This window comes from Diabrotica undecimpunctata, chromosome 8, assembly GCF_040954645.1.
Source record: "Diabrotica undecimpunctata isolate CICGRU chromosome 8, icDiaUnde3, whole genome shotgun sequence".
Classification (NCBI taxonomy): Eukaryota; Metazoa; Arthropoda; class Insecta; order Coleoptera; family Chrysomelidae; genus Diabrotica; species Diabrotica undecimpunctata.
This window is the reverse complement of record NC_092810.1, coordinates 9204237-9230474: the sequence shown is the minus strand read 5'-3', so window position 1 is coordinate 9230474 and position 26238 is coordinate 9204237. Positions and strand designations below refer to the sequence as shown.

Sequence of the window (26238 nt, the reverse complement as noted above, 5' to 3'; positions counted from 1 at the left end):
ATATATTATTCAGGGATTCTACAGTATTCACTGCCTTCCCTCGCTCAACCGTTTCCATCTCTCTCTGTTGTCCCATTCTCCATCGTTTAGGCCTCTCTTACTCATGGCGTCGTCTACTTCGTTCCTCCATGATTTTCGGGGTCGTCCTCTTTTCCTCCTTTCTATGGGGCTCCATTCGGTTATTCTCTTTATCCATCTGCTGTCGCTAGTTCTTCCTACATGTCCATACCACGTCTATGTCATATGTCTTTTTGTTATGTATATATCTTAGTATATCTGTTTATATTGATGTTCTTTGCTTTATTTCGTCACTACTTCTCCTATCCATTCTTGTTACTCTGCAGCATCTTCGCAGGCATTCCATCTCGGTTGCTCCTATCTTACTGCTGTTTTTCTTGTTTATGATCCAATTTTCAGCCCCATATGTCATAATACTTCGCACTAATGTTTTATAAATCTGTGTTTTTGTCTTCATATTTAGGTGTCTATCCCACCATACTGAGTTAAGTTGTCGGATTGCTGTTCTTGTTTGTCCTAATCTTTGTGTAATTTCTTCCTCTGTTGTTGCCTTCTTCGTGATTATAAACCCCAAGTATTTGAATTTATCCTTTCCTTTGATTGTTACGTTGTCATCAATCTGTAGATCTTCTATGTCTTCTTCACTTGTAGATAGGTACTCTGTTTTCGCGAGGTTAATATCTAGGCCAGCCTTGGTATATTCTTCTTGTAGTTTCTTCATCATGTAGCTGAGGTCGTCTTGGTCTTGTGCCATCACTACTTGATCGTCTGCAAAGCTTAACGTATATAGGTAATCGTTCCGTACCGGTACTCCCATGCCTTCGCATTTCCTTTTCCATGTAATCAAGGCTTTCTCTAAGTATATTTTGAATAGGATCTGCTTCGTCTTCGCCTGTTTTCTTTTCCAATCAACTATCTCAGCCACGTTATGAGAGGGGATAAACATGTGTTGCTACAAACCATAATGCAGGGAAAAATACAGAGAAAATGAAGTATTGGGAGAAGACGCATCTCCTGGCTCAACAATCTGAGAAAGTGGTATAATTGCAATTCGTCGACTTGTTCAGAGCTGCAATCTCAAAAGTGAAAATAGCTGTGATGATTACCAACTCCTTAGAGGAGACGGTACATAAGGAAGAAGAATATTTCTTCGATGTTGCCGTATCTAAATTCTATTAATTTTTGGTCTAGACGTTGTTGGTATAGTTCTCTTATTGATTGTGAGTAGTTCTATATTGTATTGTTTTTCTCTTATAGTCTTCAACGGTTCTTCTATAGAGGGGGTCTTGTTATGTTTCCAATTAATGCCCATTTTTGCTGTCGATAGTTTATGGTCCGTTCCACATTCTGCTCCTCTTCTGACTCACACATCTTTGATCTTTATTGTGGTATCTTGTTTGATTATTATATAGTCTATCATCGATTTCAGCTTTCGTGTTTCTTTCGTCCATGTTTTGGGATTTAACTAAATTCAAATCAAATGTAAAATCGAATTTTAACTGGAATATTTAATGGCCAGCTGCTTGATTGATCTGCGGGTGTTTATTTGGTTCAATCTTAATTACATCTCTCGTATGGTCATTTCGATAAACAAGGAATCTACCTATTTTATGAAATGATCCTTTGTTTATGTACTTTCACAGATTTAACAATAGCACGTTGAGATATTAGTGAGTCTCTTAGATAGCTTGTTAGACTAAGTATACATCGGGGACACCCTAAAGGAATGAGAACTTCTCCAGCCAATCTATCATGCGTCGTCAAGTACTATAGAGAGCTTAGACTCAGTGTCAGACTGATACGAATCCTATGGTAGTGAAGTCACTAAAAGCCATAATAATATCCTAAGTACAATAATTCAAGTTATTAACCTTAAAAAACTAAAAAAAGATCAAATAATACTTCATTATATAATCGTGTCTTATTCCAAAAGAAATATGTGAATAAAAAAGTAGTTTTATAACCACTATACTAATAACACATTTAATTTATAAAAAGATATTAATTAAATTTTTTTTGTTAATTTTTAAAATTATTTTCAATCTAATTTCTAATCGACCAAACTAAACTATGTCACTGCACATTTATTCTTTTTTGTTTTTTTTTATATCTAGCTACAAAAAATTAAGAGCATTATGATAAAAAATTGGCAGAGAAATTTTGTTCGTACTAGCTTTCGAGCAGTGATTAAACTTTCTTTCGCTTATATTTAGATGCGTATCTATTAGATATTTAGGAAACAGCAGTGATTTATAAAAGTTGACTGACATCTAAGCCAGTTCTTAACGATATTCTGAATAAAATTAAAAGAGTTTTGGTGAGATAATGTATTTTAAGCGGATTTACCATTTTTAGCCTTTTATAGTCAGGAACAGAGTTTAAATTCTTGATTTGTCAAAAATCAATATAATAGATGTATTCTACAACGACTTTCAAAAGATATCTATCGATATGTTGCATAAATATGGTATTGCGAAAAGAAGATGTAACAAAATATATTATATAAAAAGGTGAAGAATAAAACTATCGCCTACAAGAAACGCTCAATTTGTCAATCAATTTATAGTGAGTCTAAAGAGATTCAGTTGGATGGCGTAGGGGAATTGAAAACCATTATTAACCATACGAATTAAAAAAAATAGCATGTCCTACAACCCTTAAACCCCGAGTTAGTCCTTTTTCTCTTAATTTTAATATTTCAAAAACTGAGTTAATAAATTCAAATTTATAAAAGTCGCAATATCTCCGTTTCAATTGAATGAAAATTGATATTTGTGTTCACATCTCGGACCTGTAATTTGGCGTCCAAGATCTTCCGATCTAACACCGCTAGACTATTCGCTGTGAAGATATCTAAGTCGCTAGTCTTCGATGATAAACCAGAAATGATTAAAGACTTATCTAAAATTGGACAACCTCTGAGTCACGGCAGCCATATTACCCAAATCTACCCAAATTACTCAAATTGAAATGCAAATGGCAAAAGATTATCTTTCGAATAAACTTATCCAACATATTACCGGTGGCTGCCAGGCTACAGGCAGTACAACAGTTTGTCGGTACTGATTATAAAGAACGCCATAACTCAGTAGGAAAGATTATCCACCAAGAACTAGCTGACAAACTAGGCCTTCTTAAAAACCGACCATCTTTCTTATTATCAATACGTCCCTGAGAGAATGCTTGAAAATGACAACTACAAGCTATACTGTGACCGCACGGTGCTCACAGACCAACCAGTGGCACATGATAGACCGGATCTCATACTAGTTATTAAACTTACTAGGCAAACAACACTTTGATGTGGCGATACCCAACGTCAATAATTTGCTTGTTAAATACAACGAAAAGATCGCCAAGTACAGAGATCTATAAATACAACTCAGGACCCACACAGTACCTATTATTCTATCTACTACTGGTGTTATTCTTAAAAACCTCCTAGAGAACATAAACCAGCTGGATCTAAATGAACATCCCATAGCGGTAACGCCAGTATATAATTAACTTTTTGGGCCAATAAACGCAAATTCAGTAGACCTAAAATATTAGCAATCATAAAGTATATGCTACATTTACAAAAAGTGAAAATAGTTAAAAAATAAAGCCAACTGTTATCATATAGATACATCAATGTTATAATAATATAGCCATATACCCTTTAATTATATTGAAAGTAGTAATTTGTAAGTACTCAATCATGAAAATTATATGAACACCTTATTTTACATAATATATTGGACGTATCAGTGAATATGTATTTTTTATTAATAATCCAATGTCTACATACAACATATAGTTATAGTCAACAATGCATCAACCTAAAGAATCGAAGAAAAACAGCAATCTGTAACTTTGCGAATTACTTATGAACATCGTGACGGACAATTTTTTATGGTTGGAAAATATGAATGTGGGGAGATTTATTTTGAGACTCTGTGAAAAAGGTATTTTGATAATAATGATAAATATGATGAACAGCTTTTAGATTTGATTGAAAGAGAATCTCCTCCTCTGTTCTTTATCCTCCGTCAGGATGTGGTAACGTTACGGTATTGGCGTATGGTTGCTATCCATTCTACTTTCTCCTGCGTGTAGTGAGCTGCTTTAGAGAGAAAAGGAGGGAGAGAGTAAGAGGTGGTGCTCTTTATTTGATCTATCTGTCTTTCTCTTTGGACTATCGAAGCGGCACTCTTCCTTGAGTTTTTTAACCATCGAATTTTCCTTCAACCACCAATCTCTCCATACTTTCCATTTGTCTGGCTGTCTCCAAAACCTCAGTATATTCTAATTGATGACTGTGGTAAGCCTAGTGATTATGTCGAGTTCTGTTAAGATTGAGATATTTGTATGGTGCTGTCCAGGGTATTCGCCTCATTTTACGATGGACCCACATTTCAAAGGCACATACACTTTTATACGTTGTGCTATTATACTTTTGATGGTTTAAGTTACTGCAGCGTAGGTAGCGATAGGAAAGATACGCGCCCGTGCCCTGCGTACTAGGCGCAGTTTCATGTTCTTAGGCAAAGAACCAGAATTTGATAATATACATCCTGATTTCTTTGTATGATGCAGCAAAATAACACAAAAATAGCTTATCAAATTATAGAGGCTGCCAAACTCCATCCTGTCAAATTTTTCTGGCCTTTGGCCAAGAAGAAGCTGCACAGACCAAATATTAAATTTTGCTACACATATAGAGGTGGTTGTCAAAAGTAAGCCAATACATCAGTTGTCTTCGTAGACTTAACTGCTGCCTCCGACACAGTTTGAAAGGAATCTCTTCTTTATAAACTTGTTAAGATGGTTCCATGCCACACTATAGTAAAACTAAATAACAACATGCTCTCGGACAGATACTTACCTACCCATCATATAATGCAAACTTTGCTACAAGGAAATTTGGATACTGATGATTCAGCTATAGCTGTCCAACACAAGAACTTAGAAGCCACCAAGAAATCCTGAACGCGAACGCGATAAAACTTTAAACATTACTAAAGCAAGACTAAAGTTAGTTGCTTCCATCTTAATAACAGGGAAACAAATCACCAACTGAAAGTATCTTTTAACAATATTGTTCTTAAACCCCAAAAGCATCATAAATACCTTGGGGTGACTTTAGTGAGAATCCTTTAAAAGCATATTGAAAATGCCGCCTCCAAGATAAGGAGGCGCAGAAACATTATCCAAAATCTCTGTGGAGCTTTGGCGAACACATTACGAACTTTAGTTCTGAGCCTAATATACTCGGTGGCCGAATACTGTGCACCAGTTTATGCGCAGTTTGAAGAAAGGAAACAACATAATACCATAAGCAATCCAGAAATGCTCACAAGAAGCATGGGACATAAATACAACATCATAACAGCATTTAAAACAACCAATACACTGAGATCTATTTTATCCAAAGCCAAACAACAAACAGGAGTGATCAAAGTAAGCTTTGTAAGCCTGACACTTAGTAAACTATCAGAATAAACGAGCATGAATCATACAGCAGCTCTCATCTTACTTAATGAAGAAAAATGTGTAAATATGAAGACAAAAACACAGATTTATAAAACATTAGTGCGAAGTACTATGACATATGGGGCTGAAAATTGGATCATAAACAAGAAAAACAGCAGTAAGATAGTAGCAACAGACATGGAATGCCTGCGAAGATGCTGCAGAGTAACAAGAATGGATAGAAGAAGTAATGACGAAATAAAGCAAAGAACATCAATACAAACAGACATACTAACATATATAGAACAAAAAAGACTAAAGTGGTATGGACATGTACGAAGAACTAGCGACAGCAGATAGATAAAGAGAATAACCGAATTTAGCCCCATAGGAAGGAGGAAAAGAGGACGACCCCAAAGATCCTGGAGGAACGAAGTAGACGACGCCATGAGTAAGAGAGGCCTAAACGATGGAGAATGGGACAACAGAGAGAGGTGGAAACGGTTGAGCGAGGGAAGGCAGTGAATACTGTAGAATCCCTGAATATATAAGTATATAGAAAAATGTGTAGCAAACCCATCAATAAATGTAGTAGACTCCGGGTACCAATATTAACAAAAGTCAGCAACAAGAGTACACCAACATTAATGGATAAATAGGTCAGAGACACAGGCTAAGCAGTCACCTGTCAAATTGGTAAAACAAAGCGCCAATTAATAAAGATCTACAGGTTAAAATAACTCCTTATTTTTAAAATAACCTTTTTTGATAACGATTTATGGAGTGGAAATCGAATTTTCGAGAACAAACGTAAAATGTAATTTTTATTACAATCAGTTATGGTTTGATCTCATATAAACATAATAATTAACTTTAATATGCCACCAGAAAACAGTTATCCTTAAAACACATATATTTCTATCAAAATTGATGCAACATCTACAATTATAATTACTTTTCTTTTCAATGTTCGTATAGTGTGTCTTAAGCAATATCATTATAGATATCTTTTCACTTTTTTATGCGTTGTAATTGCTTTTTAATAAATCTACCTGTTATTATATTATTTGTTAGCATAGGTCAATGTCCAAATTTGTGTTATATAACGAACCAAAATAATTTGTACATCGGATGTAAAAAAAGAGAGTCGTATTTTTTATACGCAACAGTATACGCCGGCAAACAAGAAGGTCTAAAATGAATTATGCTACCAAGAATAATTTTATGAAGAAAGCTGAAAATAGGTACTGGAAAATTAAAAAAATCAGAGACGAAGTGATCAAGCTGAACATATAAAGGTAGTATAAGGGATAATATAAGGATAAACTTTAGAATTAAGGAAACTTAATTCCAAGTGTAGAAGGAAGAGGGACCTCACTGCCATCCACTCAAGTCTCAAGAATGACCTTGGGTTTACACTTTAAGACGATTCACCCAACCTTACTCAAAGCAAACATGAAAGCTCCAGGTAAATGGAATGACAATCCAAGCGATCCAAATGGCACTTGACCCGATAGTAAGAAATGGGCTATTGGCCATGTGGATGTCGGAAACCAGGCAACCCATGGAAACTTGGCTACAAGAAGAGTCAAACTTGAGTGACACTTGAAACGTAAGGGAATTATTAGAGACAAAAAAGCTGACAGCAACAAAAAAGCAAATATACAATTCCTATTATAGGTTTCTCAAACACACAGCGGAAATTGTATGGATATTTTACCACATGCAACATCATATAATTTTCAAGTCATAAAACGCAATTAAAAAAGGAAGTGACAATAATCGTAAATAAAGCAAAAAATGAGCTATCAAAGAATGTACAACAGTTAGTGACATAATTGTTATAGTACAATTTCAGTTAAGCCTAATTAATCTAAATGATATCCAAGTATATGCCCCAATGAGCCAAGTAGAAGACGCAGTATTTGATAATTTCTACCGAGATCTGAAAAATACTTAAAAGCTACCAACCCATGAAATGATAATCATAATCAGGGATTTTAATACAAAAATAGGCAGACCTGCGAGGTGTGGAAAAATACGGTTTCCGATAAAGGAAATGAAAAAGGAGAATGGCTTCTAAAGTTCTGTATAGAGATTGACCCCTTTATTTACAACACAGCCTTTAAATACCACCCAAGGTGCCTTTACACATGACGCGCACCAGACGAAAGATACAGAAACCAAATTGACTATATCCTTCAATCCCGTCTCTAAACTTCCATAAAGGGCGCAAAAATTTAACCCAGGTAAAGACTGCAACAGCGATCACCAGTTCCTTTCTGCCTAAATTCGTTCCAAACTAAAAATTCAACAGACCATCAAAAACACTGATGTAGACAAAAATCAGAGACAAACTCATCGAGAGACGAGCAAAAATGTAAAACCTACATGAGCAGGGAAAAGGAAAACGTGGCAAATCATGATACTATAAGGGTAAACAATGGAGAGACTTCAACAAATATAGCACAAAGAGCTCAAAGAGGGAGATTATATTGCAAAAATCTCATAGCTGATAGTGAAATAAGAACCACTACAATTACAACAGATACCATTGAATTAAAACCAACAATTTTAAAACTACAAGTGAAAGCAGCACTCAAAAAGCTAAAAATTTGTCAAGCTCCAGGTATAGATCAGGTAACACCAGATATGGTTGACTGGATGACTGGACCACCTCAGTTTATATATCAATCCACAAAAAAGGCTCCAAATAAATGCGATAATGACCGCACCATTGCACTTATACCACATGCTATCAAAATCAGGCTGTAGATTATCTTAGAAAAACTTAAGCTGTACTTACACCCTGAAATACCAGAAAAGTAGGCACAATTTTGAACTTGTACAGAATATCGAAAAACCAAGTGAATTCAATGTAAGCACATACAGTTCAATGTAAATCATTTGGGTGTGTTAGATTGGACAACATGTGGAAATATCTGGAGGAAATTGGTGCTCCAAAACACCTAGTCGCTTTGCTAGGGGATCTATACGAACTCAGCAAAAGTGAGGGTACATGGAGAACTGTCAAAATCGTTTAGGGTTGATAAAGACGTACGATAAAGCTGCGTGATAAGCCCTATCCTAATCAGCCATCCTAGTTTGACATCTATGGATCTATTTCATAATGGAAAGGGGGTCGTCATTGGCGACAGAAGAATCATTAACTTAATTATTAACTTAAGAGATGATACAACGATTTTCGCCGAATCCTTGGAAGAATTGACTACTTGCGAAAGCGAGTAGAACGAGTGACTTTTGAAGTAAGGCTGTTCATCAATAAATCAAAAACACAAATTATGATCATAGATATAAGGAATAATAATCATCAAGAAATTGTCAGAATCAATGATATCGAAGTGGTGAATAAATTTGTATATCTGGAGGATGCACCCAAGAAATCAAAAGAAGATCAGCAATGTCTAAGGGAGCAATGACAAAGCTCACCAAAATATGGACAGTCACATCACCTTATATATAAATATGAGGCTAGTATAAACAATGGTCTTCTCCATTCTTTTTTACATGGGTTTGAATGTTGATCGTTGAATGAAGTTGAGACACGCACTATAGACGCGTTTGAAATCTTTTGCTGGCGTAGAATGTTGCGAATTGCTTTAGTTGGTTAATTATGCGTTGATTTATAACCTAAGTAGCAGAAAATCAAGGTAAGCAGCTGGTGCACTATCAATTAACATCACGAATATATACCAAATACCGAAACAATACCAGACTAGATTACACACTCCAAAATTCACAAAACCAAATATGCTGGCAAAGATGAAGATGGTCCACAGATTTAACGTAAGAGCAAAAGAATTTAATATGACAATCTCATCTCAGAAAAAAACTAAAACAATAGTAGTCAGCAAAGAACCAAGCAGATTTAAAATAGAAATTGATGGCATCAGTATTGAACAAGTAATGGAAATAAAATACCTGGGAATTACACTGTCTAGCTATGGAGACCTGGACAAAGAAGTGAGAGATCAAGTATAAAAAGGAAATAGACTGACGGGATGCCTTAATAACACTATATGGCGAAACAGACATATTAACATCGAGATGAAGTCAAGAATTTATAAAGCCAGTGTAAAAGCAATCAAGCTGATCCGCATCTAACTGCTGAACTTTTGCTCCCCATAATCCGAGAGGTGTGAGAAACAAACCACATTCCAGCGGGCTGAAAAAAAAGGTAACATTATCAAGCTTCCAAAAAAAGGCAACCTCACACTGTGCAAAAATTGGAGAGGAATAACCTTGCTTACTGTCATAAATAAAATTTTCGCGACCATCATACTGAAAAGAATAACAAACAAGTTTAAGTTTCGAGCTAATCAAGCAGGCTTTAGACCAGAATCCTCCTGCATATACCACATTAATACTGTGATGGTAATAGTGGAACAATCGGTTGAATGGAACACACCCCTATACATGGTTTTTGTTGATTTTGAACGTGCCTTTGATAGCTAGTCTCAGGCTGCTGTATGAAAAATGTTAGAGCTAAGAAACATCCCGCAAAAAATAATTTCTATTATAAAGTCACTATATACTGATGCGAAATGCAGCGTGACACACAATGGGATCAACAGTGACGAATTCAACGTATTTACTGGAGTTAGACAGGGATGCGTGCTTTCTCCGTTTCTTTTTAACATAGCTATAGACTATCTTCTCTCCAAACTAGACTCCGACACAAGAGGGATACAATGGACATTAACCACACGCCCAAGCGATCTAGAATACGCGGACGATATCTGTCTAATAGGTCAAAGGTTCCAAGATTTGGCTTACCAATTGGAAACACTTTCCACTGAAGCCAATTAAATAGGTTTGAAAATCAATATTAGTAAAACCAAGTCCATGAGAATAAATGCAAGGAACAACACGCTATTTACTATCGACAATATGCAGATTGAAAATGTGTAAAACTTTACGTATCTTGGAAGTGTCATAACAGAAAACGGAGTTACAGAAGACGATATTCGTATGAGGATACGAACAGCCCAACAAGCTTTCAGCACGCTCAACCCTGTTTGGAGATCTGGCGAGTATACTATAAGGACAAAGATCCGAATATTCCGATCAAATGTCATGTCTGTTCTACTCTACGGATGTGAAACCTGGAAAGTGACAAACATCCTCGCAAACAAACTGCAGGTCTTTGTTAACAAATGTTTACGAAGAATTGTTCGTATATTCTGGCCTAACACCATCAGAAACGACGATCTGCTACACCTGACCGAACAAAAGAGGGTACAAAATGAAATTAAGTCCAGAAAGTGGGGTTGGATCGGTCACACACTCCGAAAAAATAGTTGCAGTATCGCAAAGATTGCCCTAGAGTGGAATCCCCAAGGGAAAAGAAAAAGAGGTCACCCAGTACAAACTTGGAGAAGAACCATCATGGACGAGATAAGAGGCCAAGAAAAGTCTTGGAATGAGGTGAAGGCCTTAGCGCAAAATAGAACCCGATGGCGCGTTTTCACTGAAGCTCTATGCTCCACTTAGGAGTTCAAGAACCTTATATATATAAGAGCAATAATGACATATGCCTCAGAAACAATACTTGATACCACCACAACGCAGAGGCTACTGAAAACTGCAGAGATGAGAGTACTGAGAAGAATTACAGGAAATACGCTGAGAGATCGAAAGAGAAGTGAAGACATTGGAAGAAAATGTATAAATGAATGGACACAAAATAGAAAAAAAGAATGGAATAACCACATAAGCAGAATGGAGGAGACCCGTGTTTTAAAATAGCAAGAGATAAGTCACCAAGAGGCAAAAGAAGTATCGGATGACCGCGCAAAATATGGAGTGGTCCACAACCTTCCATAGAGGTATTAATCCGCCAATGAACAAGCAGAATTGCTTATAGAGAGGAAGAAGAAGAAGAAATATGCTGAACAAGACCAATTCGCTCCTTCACCACAACTACAATAAATCCCAATACAACTCCAACCAATTTACTATAATCCAAACAAGGGTAAACCTAAAGCAGACAGCTAAAACTTGTAATTACACCTTCAGAAAACCCAGATATAGACTAGCGAAGACACGACGAAGAAGAAAGCCAAACTAAAAATCCGTAGTAAGAGCCTAAATTTACAAAACAAAACAAATATTCAAAATCGATATCAAACGCCGATAGCCCCGAAACAATTGGAATAGTAAAACAACATAATATTCAAAACCACCTCCAATGTTTATATATGACGTCAATAACTTCAAAAATATGATTGATAGCTTTGCACAAATAGTGGAGTAAGAAACGTTCTAGGCCAGAAGTCTGGCAAATGACACTGTTAAGATTACAAGAAACACAATAGATACCTATCATAAACTTATAAAGCATTTACAAGATTAAGAACATTACACCAGATCAGCACACCTACCAAATAAAGGATGAACGTAAGTATAGAGTTGTAATAAAACATATCCAGCACTCTCTACCCACAACAAATGTCATAAAAGAACTATAAAATGCTGGCCATAAAATTCGCAATATAACTAACTGGCAATGGGAAAAGACAAGGAGATTCCCTGAGTCCTCTATTGTTCAACCTGATTATGGATGAAATAAAAAAAAAGCAAGAGCTAAAAAAGGATATCAAATAGGAGAAAAACAACTTAAAATAATCTGCTATGCAGACGACGCAATACTACTCTCTCAAAGTGTCTGACAAATGTCATAAAAGAACTAGAAAAAACTGGCCATACAATTCGCAAGATAACTAACATTCGACACAGACTAACAAAAGAATCCGTATCTTTATTCTTCATAGATCTTGAACCCAAGAGTAACCTTCTTCGCGTGCCATATCAGAATTATCGACGTTGGCGATCACCATTGCGAAGGCTTCTCGATCTTCTGCAATATGGAATAATTGTCCTGCATTTGTTATCTGTGTCCATTCACGAATGTTTTTTAACCAGGAACTTCTTTTCTTCCTACACTTCTACGGCCCTCTATTTTACCTTTAAGGATCAGTTGTAATATTTTATACCGACTTCTCCTTACTATATGTCCCAGATAAAACATTTTTCGATGTATAACGGTCTTTAGCAGTTCTCCATCTTTATCTTTAGTTTCTCAAGAGTAACCACAAACACATATTTAACCTAGAATTTTTATGCCACACAAAAAATGCAATAGAGGCTCCAAAGAAAAAAAATTCTAACCTCCAATGCATGTAATGTCAATTATACTGGCATAGTAAGACTTTATTGCATTAAATGTGGAGGACAGCTCGATACAGAATCTTGTAAAAAACCTAGAAACAAGCTAATCGTGCACTCTGCCAACAAGATCACTCTGGTAACTTCAAGGGCTATAAGGAACTAGCTTCCCTATAAGGAACTAGCACAAAACAAAAATATGACAAAAAAAAGTAGCTGAATGCAAAAATAACAAACAAAACAAAATCAATTTATGCAAAGCCATACTTAAATCTGGTACTAAGGACTGGGTAGAACCTACGTCGCTAAATTTCATCCAAAGACTCCAGTCTAGAATACTAAGATCGACAGTAGATGTACCATGGTACATAAGCAACTAGACACTTCATTATTACTTAAAGATTCCTTTCATCAAAGACTTAAAAAAATACGAAATTAAAAATATCATAAAGATGAAGATTTAACGGTATTTAGTAGATTCAAATTTTAAAAAAGTAGGCACATTTTCAAACAAAAAAATTAAATAGAACATAAAAAAAGATTCTAGGAAAATTATTAACGAATAAATTGACTTAATAAAACAAGTTGACTTATTGGGACACATTGATGGGAAACGTCTACCGTGTTCAAATGTTATTAAGAGCGTAAGCGCAAAATTTCGGACCAATGCTTTTTAAATGATTTCATTTTTTTCGAATCCTGAGAAAACTAACAAATATTTTTGAAAAATTTAAACGCAAAATAAAAGATTACATTATTACCAAGGGCCGAAAGTCCCTTACAATGAACAAAAAGTTTTTTTGAATGAGATATTTGAAATTAAAAATCACAGTAAATTTTCTCTTCTTTTTCACCCCTGTAACTTATTAAAGTAAATATTATAGAAGTTTTTAGGGACTTTCGGCCCTCAGTAATAACGTATTCTTTCATTCTGCGTTTAAATTTTTCAAAAATACCTATTAGTTTACTCAGGATTCGAAAAAAATGAATGCATTTAAAAAGCATTGGGCCGAAATTTTGCGCTTACGCTCTTAAAACAAAATATTAACGCAGAGCAAGTTCATTATGAAGGATTTACGAAGAATTAAGTAACAATAGCGACATTAACTGCAAAAGTCCTCCTAGCACTCATAGTATAAAATAAATGCTGTTATTATAACGAGCAATTGGTTTCTGACTTTCCAAATGCAACAAAAACATACAACTTTTTTGAAAAAAGTAAAATATAAAAATATTGACGAACCTTCGCTCCCTTGGATTCTTCTTCGACTAGATTCATATCACTTTCAGTTAAAACTGAACTTGCTTCACGGTGCTGTAAGGTAACTCGAGTGAATCTTCTGGCTGGTGAGAGCTTTAGACGTTGCCGATTGTGAAAGGAATTGATCAACAACCGTAAGAATGACTATAGGGGGTATCTAGTTCCGTTTTTACGTTGTTTATTTTGATATATTTGATGGCACGTAATAATATCGCGAGTAAGAGAAGAAAATTGTATTGTATAACAAATATACTTACCTATTTTTAGCTACGGATATTAGAAATGAACTCGAAAAATCATAGAATTAGAGGTAACGAAAAGAAAATGTAACACAAAGGATAGGATTTGTAGAAATCAGAAAAGAAGGCAAACAAAAAATATAACTTAAATCAGGAAACGTTTGGTAAATTTCATATGAAACAAAAGGATTGGCTATTATTTAAGCATATTATACCAATGGGTAACCTTTTTTATTTTAATGTAGCTAGAAAGGTTACCAATTTATTGATATATAGTCCAGGAAACCAAGGTTTTCACCTCGCAATTTTTTCGGAGAGATCGATTTACTTGTATTAATTTACAAATTTCATATTGTAAGTTAAACATTGAACAATAAAAAAGATGCTATCAAAGAAAATAGGCACTATCTTATTAACGTATTAAATGTTCAAAATGATATCCATAAACATCCAATCATTTATGAACTCTTTTAATCGGATTTTCATTAGTAGCTCTTGATATCGACTCTTTATCTATTTCGTTAAGAACTTGAATGACTTTATTTATTATAGCTTCCTCAGTAGTGACAGGTTCAGAGATTACCTTATTTTTAAATACCGTAATTACAAAATTACGGTATTTAAAAACAAAAAAAATTTTAATAACGATTACAAATGTAGTAATCTAACGGTGACAACGGGATCTTGGTGGCTAGAGAAAAGGATCCTTATTCGCTATCTGTCTATTGCTAAATAGTTCGTCACGAAATGTGCCAACTCCTCGAATATTGTGAGCCGGTGCTCCATCTTGTTGAAACCGAGCCTCGTTAGCCTCTCCGTTTAAATTTTCGTCATAAATCATGAGAGCGACTATCTTATTATTTTTCATAGCACAAAAACATTGGACGAAAAGAATGTTTGAAATTGTAAGTTGGGGATGTTCGTCACTTCAAAAGTGACTGCTATGGCGGTTTAACATACCATTTTTTGTAAACTTCGATTCATCACACCAATCATTGGTGTGATGAATCACACCCTTGGCATTTCATTAAAACCCATTCACACAATGGGTCTACACGTCTGACATAATCTCCAGAATGTAAATGTTGAGCTAGTGAATACGAATAAAGGGTCCAATGAAGGGGCTGCTGAAGGATACAGTATTGCACGTGCAATTTCCTTTAACACACATAATGTGAATGCTTTTTTTATTAATTATGAAAAATTAATCAAAAGATACCCAGAACTCTGTGACTCATCCAGGATTTGGAATGTGGATGATTCAAAAACTGAAACTAACCAAGAACCCTCGTGTGATTTCACAAAAAGGCCAAAAACAAGTAGTAGCTGCTGTAAGTGGTGAGAGAGGAACTTTGGTTACTACAGTTTTTTTTATAAATGAAGTTGAAAATGCAATACCTCCTGCTCTAGTATTTCCGAGAGTGCATTTCAAGAGCCACATGATAAATAGAGCACCAAACGGGACCTTGGGTTTGGCTCATCAGTCAGGTTGAATGACCACTTCTAATTTCGTTCATGTGATGCAGCACTTTATAAAATGTTCAGATTCCTCTGAAAAGAGAAGAATGCTTCTAATTTGCGACAATCATGAGAGCCACTTGTCAATTGAGGCAATAGAACTAGCAAGAGCTAATGGCGTGCACATTCTAACAGTTCCACCCCATTGTACCCACATGATGCAACCACTGAATGTGGGATTGATGACCTTTTAAAACATATTATAATGCTGCAATTGATTCATGGTTGAATCTAATCCAGGCCAACGTTTTGGAATCTATCACGTGACCGCTTGTGTTGGAATAGAACATGGCCGTGCCATGTTACCACAGAGCATTATAAATTCTTTCAAAAAAAGAGGAATATTTCCAGTTGACAGGCACATATTCACCGAAGATATGTTTGCTCCCAGTTTGGTCAGTGAGAGACTTAATCCTCTTCCTGATAAACCTCTAACATGTCAACTAGCTGCAAGTCTACCAACTTTAGAATCTGAAAAACCACCGTAATCTCTCCAAATTTCAAGCGAAAACTTTCAGCAACCAATAAACACTCCATCAACATAAAGCTGACAAAACTCTACGCCTATGCCCTCTCAACAGCCTGACTGTTATTTAAGTCCTGAGGAGATACGGTGGGAAGAGAGTTTGACCTAAACATAAACTGTTCAAAAACAAAACACATGGTGTTTAGCCGTTTAGCACATCAAGATGCACGATTATATGTTGATGGTCATATAATTCAAAGGGTGTCAAGTTTTAATTATATCTTGGTTGCCATATTACTGAACAACTAGATCCAGATCAAGAGATAAAACGTAGAATCGAGATAGCCCGCACGATATTTTTAAAAATGAAGTCATTCTTCTGTAATGATAACTTGCAACTTAAACTTCGAAAGCGCATGGTTAAATGCTACATTTGGTCAGTCCTCTTATACGGTGTCGAAGCATGGACATTAAAAATATCCACCATTAATCGTCTGGAGGCCTTTGAAATGTGGCTGCACAGACGTATACTAAAAAATCCGTGGACGGCTACGCTGACAAATGTGGCAGTTCTTGAGAGAGCAAATGCTGCTCGCGAGCTGCTTGATAACATCAAATGTAGAAAGATGGCCTATTTTGGACACGTAGTAAAGGGAGACCGATATAATATTCTTCAACTTATTATGATGGGTAAAATCGAAGGTTGCCGAGGAATTGGTAGAAAGCAGCTCTTGGTTGAAGAATATCAGGGAGTGGACAGGAATGAGGAAAGCTGAGCAACTCTTTAGAATAGCTCAAGACAGAGACAGTTTCGCCATGTTAATCGCCAACGTCAAGGGGACTTGATAGGGCACGTTAAGAAGAAGAGGAGATACGAGGATATCCAAAATCGAAACTCAATACTAGCTCCAAGAAACCAAGAGAAAAGGGGAAAAGCAGAATAATAACTAACACCCCAGAAAAGCTTCCTCTGGCAGAAAAACAGATCAATAAAAAAACAAAGAAAACCGCCCAAGTCTAATGCTGAACGTACTAAATCTAGGAAAAGGAAACTACTTTTTTGAAAATGAGAAGAATGAGAAGACAACTGATGATGAAAATGGCAAACACTCTGATGATAAAGTATTAGAAGAACCACAGCAAAATTTTGACAGGAATGAATTAAAAATTGAAGATTTTGTGCTGGTTAAATTTGGGACTGTAAAACAAAAAGATGTGTACTATGTTGGGAGAATCATTGGTAAATGATTAGATGGGGTATAGTAGATGGGGATGTTGAAATTTCATTTTTGAGAATGTAATCTAAAGTAAATTATAAATTTTTCTACCCCATCGTACCAGATACCTCTAGTGCTTCTTTATCAGAAATTGTAGCCCTTTTGCCAACTTCTTCTGAGCAGGGTACAAAGCGACAGAAATCACTAGGTATTGTCTTTTTCAGTTTTATTGGAAAACTTCAATATGCATTAGGTGTTTGATTAAGTATCATAATATAGTTTTAAATATTGTGATAAATAATTTCTAAAACATTTATATGAGGTTGTCATTTTTCCAATTGTGTCTGAAGCTGCCCCATTTCGCGTCTGAAGGTGCCCCTTCATATACAGTGAAAGTTGGGTGAACAATGTATTTTATGAATATTTTCTTTCTTTATTTGGTGAGGTATTTAGAGTGATATGACAGTTCAACTTTTTATGTTTGAAGGAGTCCCACTCTGCCTCATTTGCCAATTTCTCTGGTCTAATAACAGTACTGATTTGCAAAATATCAATAAAACAACGCTGACATACCAAGGTGTATGACTGTGGTAATTAGGAGAAAAGAAAGAAATCACATCTTTCGGTTTACTAAGTCCTTTTTTATTATTATTTTAATGTCTTGTTTACAATCAAATTGCTTACTAAATAACGCTGCATTTTGCCTAGTTTCAATCCCAATTACAATCGAACGGCAAATAATTAATTTAATTATGTATTTAGAACAATCAAGCGTGAATTTTGGGCAGCTTTTTTACAGAGAAATGTATAAATCATTAACTGACGACACTGTTAAGACTATGTATGGTTTACTACCTTCAATGAAAAAATTGGCAACGCCGCGTAATATTTACCCACGAAGAAAGTACTTTCTACAACACATCGATTCAATCCGCGATACCGCGGAATGGCGCTACTATATTAATTAATGTCAAACTGCCCGAAAGTAAAACATTACGACACACTCCAACAACTTTGTAACGAGTTTCATTGATTGGCATCGTGCATTCAAGAATGATACACATACATTGATTTAGTTAATTTGTTCGTGATTGACTCTTTTATAATATAATAAGCAGCTTTTATTAAACTGCTCGTCTAGAAGAGTGCGAAAACGTTACAAAACACATACCTACTTTCTCTCACAAATTGCATTCAACACTTTTTTAGGGTCCACATTTACAAAAAGAGTATAGTACTATTATGTAACATGTTGCTTTAGTAATTATATTATAATACGCCTAAAAAGTAACTATTTTTGTTATATTATTACATCGAATTATATTAATGAGGTGTTTTTATTAAAAATGTATTATATTTTGTTTAAGTTAGGAGTTAGGGACCTTTAATGCAGGTAAAATTTAATTCTATTATTGTGATTGTATGAAGGTACAAAAAGGTATTGACATTTTAACGACAAGGCCGATATGAACAGTTACTGCACAAGAACTGAAGCCTGCTGAAATGAACTAAAGACCACGCTAAAACATAATTGATTTCCTGCGAAACAGATCTTATTGCATAACAGGCTGAAGCTAGTTTCTTACTTAACAGATCGATATGAAGGGACCATTTAAGGTAGCTGTCTATAAAAACGGGTGTGGCAGTCCAGTAGGACATTGCTTTGCTTTGCGCCCTCCAAATTGCTTTGACAGGACCCTGGACTACCTGGCCTGTCGGCTATACGTCCGTTAACGAAACCTCTGCCCCTACGAGTCCGACACCAAACTGAAGGTACCACGCCACGTATGCAAAATTAAACGTTTCGTGGTGTTGTGAGTACCTCACCTACCCGTTATCCCGCCCCCGGGCGGATAGGTTTGGCAAGCGGAGGAATTTCTACCTCGCACGTAGACAGGTCGCCGCCGAGGATCTCTCCTCTACCACTCTTGGATCTCCCGGTGGGTACGTGCCGGGGCACCCACACCACGCCTGGCACAAGGCCAGGAGAGGTATGTACGGGCCCAGCTCGTTCAACCTCACCAGGCTCTTTTGGAATGAGAGTAGAGTGGCCCCACGAGAGTCTCGTCTCGGATACTAGGAGTGTAGACCGGTGACCGTGTGCGTTTCTACAAACCCAAGACCTCAAGCGACGGCTCTCCACCTCCCGATTCCTACCCATTAGTCGCCTCTTACGACAGGCAGGGCTTTCTGACCCCGGCCGTATTCTTATCTCCGCGTGCCGGACGGAGAGTCCAGTGGGACTGCCGGTAGGAGTTATACTTCTATACACGCGTTTACCGTTACAAATTGATATGGGAGTCAATCTGCACAATCATTACATATGTAATGCTATAGGTAAGAGAGAGCAGAAAGAGAAGCAGAATTAGGTATATGGTGCATCGTTTGCTTTATATAGACAACTATACAGGACTATAGTAAATGAAGGATTAAATCAATATTTTAATGAAAATAATGGAAATAAAACACCATTATTACTAATGTGCAGCTACATTGTGCAGCTATAGAGTCTTGGACAAAGAAGTGAGAAATCAAATACAAAAAGCAAATAGACTGACAGGATGAATTAATAACACTATATGACATAAAGTCAGTGTAAGATCAATAATGACATATGCCTCAGAAACAAGACCCGACACAGCCACAACACAAAGGCTACTGGAAACGGCAGAGATTAGAGTGAGAGTACTGAGAAGAGTTACAGGAAATACGCTGAGAAGAAACATTACCTAGGTATATTACTACGGTACATTAGAAGAAAATGTACCGTACAGTGTACAAGTGAATAAACAATAAATAGAAAAAATTAAAATGGAATAACTTCATAAGCAGAATGGGGGAGACCAGTGTCGTCAAAATAGCGCAAGAGGTAAGTCACCAGAAGTATCGGACGGTCGGGCAAAAGACGGATTGACAACCTTCCATAGATGTATTAATTCGCCAATGAACAAGCAGAAAAGCTTATAAATACCTTTTCTGAATATTAAAACTTGAATTACTTAATTTTTAGGTAACTGAACTAAGCCTCAGTTTTATTAATAGCGTCTTGGCGCCATTTTGTAAGATACTTTTAAATGGGACCATGGAGAAATTAATGTATTATTTGAAAGCACTTGTATAAATCATTAGGTCCCTGGATTTTTTTGATTCTTTGTGGCACCGTTTCAAAATCCCCACTAAATTGTGAAAATCTTATTAAATTAACTCTTTGTGAAAGAATAACTCTTTCTTCCCAGATGGATAACGTCACTAGAATCATATATATGCCAAAAAATTTTAATTTAAAAATAAAATCGACCTTTTTTGAGATTTATCTCCATACATATAAACATATACATAAAAGAAATTTAAAATAACAATCATTATATTTGTCCCTTTCATCTGTACGCCCATGACTACAATATGTACTATAAAAAATATATAATGATAAATAAAATGGTTTGGAAAATTAAATAATGTATAAAATTATCGAAACAATATTAAAAAAGATATTATGATTTTTCCATTCTTTGATTTTTAAAACCAAAGTGACAAAAATCAGAACATAATAATTAAACAAATATATTTCCTCATTGGGATCGAACTCGCGACTTCTGGTTCTAAATACCGCGCTTCAACTCATTCGACCAGTAACCTTAAATAATAAGGTGGCTAATCAAAGTCATTATTTGACAAGAACATTATTAAGATGTCAGTTTTTTGGTTGTATTTTGTGTTTGTGTTAATTTATTTTATCGTATTCAAATAATGAAAAGGTTATTACGAATCATAGAAGTTCCAGGAAGAATATTTATTTGTAAAAGATTTTGTCCAAATGTATATATCTACCGAATTAATATAAAATAATAATAATATTAATAAATATTAAATATATTTACAAAAGGAACATTTTTATTCTCGAGAGACCAGAAATATCAGTGGCAGAACCTACAGACGACACAACAGGGCCTGAAATCCTAAAAAGCGAGGTAGAATATGCTATAAGGAACACAAAAGGGGGTAAAGCTGCAGGACCAGATGAAATTCCTGTAGAATTGTTGAAACTAATAGACGACGACGCACTTGAAATAATGGTGAACCTCTTTAACACAATTTATAGAACAGGCGTCATACCAAAGAAATGGCTCTCCTCTACTTTTGTCACAATCCCGAAGACGAATAACGCCAGAGAGTGTTCAGACCACAGAACTATAGCATTGATGAGCCACACACTAAAAGTATTTTTAAAAATAATTCACAAAAGAATATTTAATAAATTAGAAGAGGACATAAGCGCCACACAGTTTGGATTCAGAGGTGGACTGGGAACACGGGAAGCTTTGTTTGGTCTGGGTGTGTTAATGCAAAGATATTTGGATGTAAACCAAGACCTCTACGTAGGTTTCATAGATTTTGAGAAGGCCTTCGATAAAGTCAGACACCAAAAGCTGTATGAAATCCTAAGAAGCAAAAACATCGACAGTCGCAACATCATATCCAGGTTGTACTGGGGACAAACAGCAAAAATCAAAGTTGATAATGAGTTAACCGAAAAAATTGAGATTCGTCGAGGTGCGCGTCAGGGTTGTGTGCTTTCTCCACTATTATTCAATATATATAGCGGAACAATATGTCAGGAAGCGCTCCTAGAGCAAAACATTGGTATGAACATTAACGGAGAGTTAATTAACAATATACGATACGCTGATGACACGCTAATAGTAACAGATAACCAAGCAAATTTACAGTTTTTGATGGAAAACATAAACACCCATACCAAAAAGTATGGTCTAAAACTGAACATCAAAAAGACTAAATTCATGATTGTAACAAAGAAGCTATACACCAATGTAAATTTAACCATAAATAATCAGCCAGTTGAAAGAATTACGTCCTACAAATATTTAGGGGTTTGCTTCACTGATACTAATGACCAGACAAGAGAAATCAAGAGGCGAATAGAAATAGCGAGACAATCGTTTGTCAAAATGAAAAACTTCCTATGCAGCCGGGACATAAATATAAACTTAAGAACGAGAATGTTAAGGATCTATGTTTTCTCCGTTCTGCTGTACGGCATGGAAGCCTGGACACTGAAAAAGATAAACATCAAAAACATTGAGGCATTCGAGATGTGGTGTTACAGGAGAATGTGGAAAACACCATGGACAGAAAGAGTAACAAATCAAGATGTTCTGCTGAAGATGGGGAAGGAATGCGAAGACATAAAAACCATACAAACGAAAAAACTGGAATATCTGGGCCACATAATGAGAGGAGAAAAGTACTCTCTGCTTAGACTCATAATCCAAGGAAAAATCTCGGGAAAGGGAAATGTGGGACGTAGGAGGATTTCCTGGTTGCGAAATTTAAGGAAGTGGTATGGGTGCAGTTCAATACAGTTGTTCAGAGCTGCAGCCAACAAAGTAAAGATTGCTGTGATGGTAGCCAACCTCCGATAGGAGACGGTACTGCAAGAAGAAGAAGGTACAAAAACATATTGACATTTTTATGACCAGGTCGATATGAACAGTTATTGCATAGCACTAACGACCAAGCACAGCGAAGAGAATTCGTTGAATGGATTACTGAACATTAACAAGTGGATGCTGATGTTTCAAGCAAAATCATCCTAAGCTATGGAACACATTTTCAACTTGATGGCTTTGTTAATCGTCAAAGTTGCTGTACTTGGATGTGACTATAAAAAAAAAGGTTAAGGAAGAAATGCAACACTGCGTCGACGAAATTCAACCACATTTATCCAAAATGGTCATGGAAAATATCGACAAAAGAGATCGTACGTGCTAGCATAATACAAAAATTTCAATCTAAAGAAAAAAAACTGTTTTCTATTCAATTTAAATCTTGCGTAAATTTTGGGACACCATTATAAAAATAAGTGATACTTATAATAAGCAATGAGTAAAAGACTTTTTGTAAAATGCAATCACCAATTTTATCACCTGTTTCTGTTTTTTCATTTAATTTTTGACCACGGTGTTAATAATTTCGTAACTTATTAACAACGGTTTATACCGGTAAAGTTTTTCGTTTGTTACATTCACATCATTGATTATAAATTTTAGAATATTTATGCATATTAACAGTTTAATCACGTTAATAATATTCGAGAAGAACATTCGTAAATTTTCGTAAAGAATCTATGAAAATAATATATTCCTTATTTGTAACGCTAAATACATCATTTTTCTAGATATTTTAATTTAAAAATGAAGCGGCACAGTTATTTTGATTAATGTATTAATAATGTCGGCGTCTTTGTGTCATAGGATTGCATTTATTTATAATAAAAAAATATTTAAAATTATACTTTAAAACAAAATATTATCCACCGTTTCCTGTTTGGTTACTCATCCAGCATTTAAAATTAATTAATTCGAATATATAAGGATTATGGTAGCTAAGATAATATATTTCTTACAACTTTCTTCTAAGCAATTTCACTTAAATTTATACAAAACCATATCAATTTGGCCAAAAAATGGTAAAAGTCCACTTTCTATATTGTTCGTTAACATGTACGTACAAATATTATTTAAGTGTGAAACTGACCTTAGCAATTTTTTCATCTTTAGTTTCTTCTTCGACTAGATTCATATCACTATCTGTCATAACTTGGCACCTAGTTCAAAAAACTATTATGGAATAAAATAAGGTCATTTTGAGGACGGTAAAATAAAAGATAATCTGAATTCCATATGCATAACGGTATCCGTGTATACACAGCAGCAGGAAGGGAGCCGATCATGTTTTGATTTCACCTTGTCTCTGTCTTGTCTTGTCGCCTACGTAAGATGACTGTCTTCTTAACCTCTTTATGGGGAATGTTGTGTTGGTTGCCTACTGCTTGGCTACAGTGACGAAAGTATATTATTTTTCTTATGATACTTTTTTCGAGCATATTTTTTCATATGTACTGTTTACCAGAGGCGGCTCGTGGGTTAGGTATTAAATTAAAAAGGAAAATATAAAATTAAAAAAAAACATATTTTAGATTAATCATTCTGTTTAAATTATAAGATGTTCACTATTTCAAAGAAAGGCGTATTATCTAGGATATAAATAGTGTTTCAGCAAAGGGAAGATTTCAGTTATTAAAGATTGGCCTAAGCGAGGAAATAAAAAGGAAATGAGAAGTTTTCTTGGACTCTGTTCTTATTACCGAAACTTTATCAAAGATTTTGGCCGAATTTCTAAGGTCATTTATCGACTAACCTAAAAAAACATTGAATTTGACCGGACATCGGATTATCAAAATACCTTTGTAGATTAAAAAAAAGGCTTACAACAGCACCTATTCTAGTCTTTCCACGAGAAGATGGATTGTGACGCATCTCAGCATGTCATTCCCGTCGTATTGACACAAGAACAGGAAGGTGAAGAAAAAGTTATTGATAGGAAAGGCTGAAAAGAATTATTGCGTTACCAGAAAAGAGCTCCTATCTATTATAAAAGCCCTAGAACATTTTCATACTTTCCTTTATACCAGAACTTTTATAATTAGGACTGACCATAGCGCTTTGCAGTGTTTCGACGTAATACATCGAAAAGGGCGTCTCCATAACAATGCGGATGTTCTTTCTAGGCGACCCTGTTTGGAACGACAATGCCAGTACGGTAAAAGACTTGAAGATTAAGAAAACATAACCGAAGATGTAAGTCTTCAGGTAACCACAGTTAAACAGAAAGAAGATAGTAATCAGAATTCCCTGCAAAACGTTAAAAAAAAAGATAATGACTTAAGTCGTAGTAGAATGGCTTAAACATGGAGAAAGATCTATTTGATAGGAAATAACCAAATACAATAGAACTATAAAAGCGTACTGGGCTCAATGGGAATATCTTTATCTTTACAATGTTCTATTATATCGAAAGTGGGAAAGTCCTGCTGGAGTACGTACAGTTCATAGCAGCGTTCCTGGAAGACATTTTGGAGCCAAAAGAACATTGGCCAAAGTTTGAGATAGAATTTACTGGATCAATTGTCGCTGAGATGTAGAAGGCTGGTGTAAAAAATGCGATTTATGTAACGGTAGAAAAGACCATAGTACAAAGTCGTGGTAAAATGGCACAATTTATTTCCGAAGAGTCTTTTAAAGGACTTGCAGTGGATATTCTCGGCCCACTTTCGATGCCAGAGAGGAAACAAGTACTTAATGGGTGCAGTGGACTATTTTTTAAAAATGGTCTGTGTTGGACATTCAGAGCTGCTCATTGACATGGCATAACCTCACCCAAGCCTGTCTAATTTTTCCTAAGAAGAGATGGGCTTGCTTCTTCTTCCATTCGACTAAAGGCAAAATGCAAAGGCATGTCAAAGGCTCTGTGCCGGAGGCATATATGACATTTATATTTAAGAAAGGAGATAGAAAACGATGCGAAAACTACGTAGGAATAAGCGTAATATCATTAAGATTATATGGGAAGATATTGCGAGAAAAGATAGAGCAAGCGATAAAAGGCAAAATCAAGGAGGATCAGGCAGGCTTCACGGCAGGAAGATCATGCATCTATGCATGTGTGTCCACATATACACACTGGAACAACTGCTGGAAAAGAAAAAAGCAAAAAATAGAGATATACATTTGGCATTTGAGAAACCTGAGAAAGGCGTATGACTCTGTACCAAGATCATAACTATGGAAGGCAATGTACAAATTAGAAATACAGACGGAACTCATAGAAGCTACAAAAGCTCTGTATAAAGAAAATAAAGTGTCCATTAAAATGGGAACAAAAATAGGAGACTTCACCACAACAAAAGGGCTCCTGCAGGGTTGTTCCACATCTTCAACCTTATTCAAAATATACTTAGAGAAAGCCTCGACTACATGGAAAAGAAAATGCGAATGCATGGGAGTACCGGTACGAAAC

At 35.6% G+C, this 26238-nt stretch overlaps 1 protein-coding gene across 3 annotated transcripts in view; it reads right to left on the bottom strand.

Moving 5' to 3' along the window:
• TTLL15 (tubulin tyrosine ligase-like 15) overlaps window positions 1–24109 on the bottom strand; it is a 44382-nt gene extending 20273 nt beyond the window's left edge. Inside the window, exon 1 of one of the 3 annotated variants that reach the window (XM_072542430.1) lies at window positions 23917–24109. In XM_072542430.1, the coding sequence (XP_072398531.1) occupies window positions 23917–23976 (60 nt within the window). In that variant the 5' untranslated portion in view covers window positions 23977–24109. Of the gene's footprint in view, window positions 1–13903; window positions 14028–23916 lie in introns of those variants that run through there. The other 2 variants (XM_072542428.1, XM_072542429.1) reach the window with 2 other exon arrangements.
• Between the last annotated feature and the right edge of the window lie 2129 nt (window positions 24110–26238).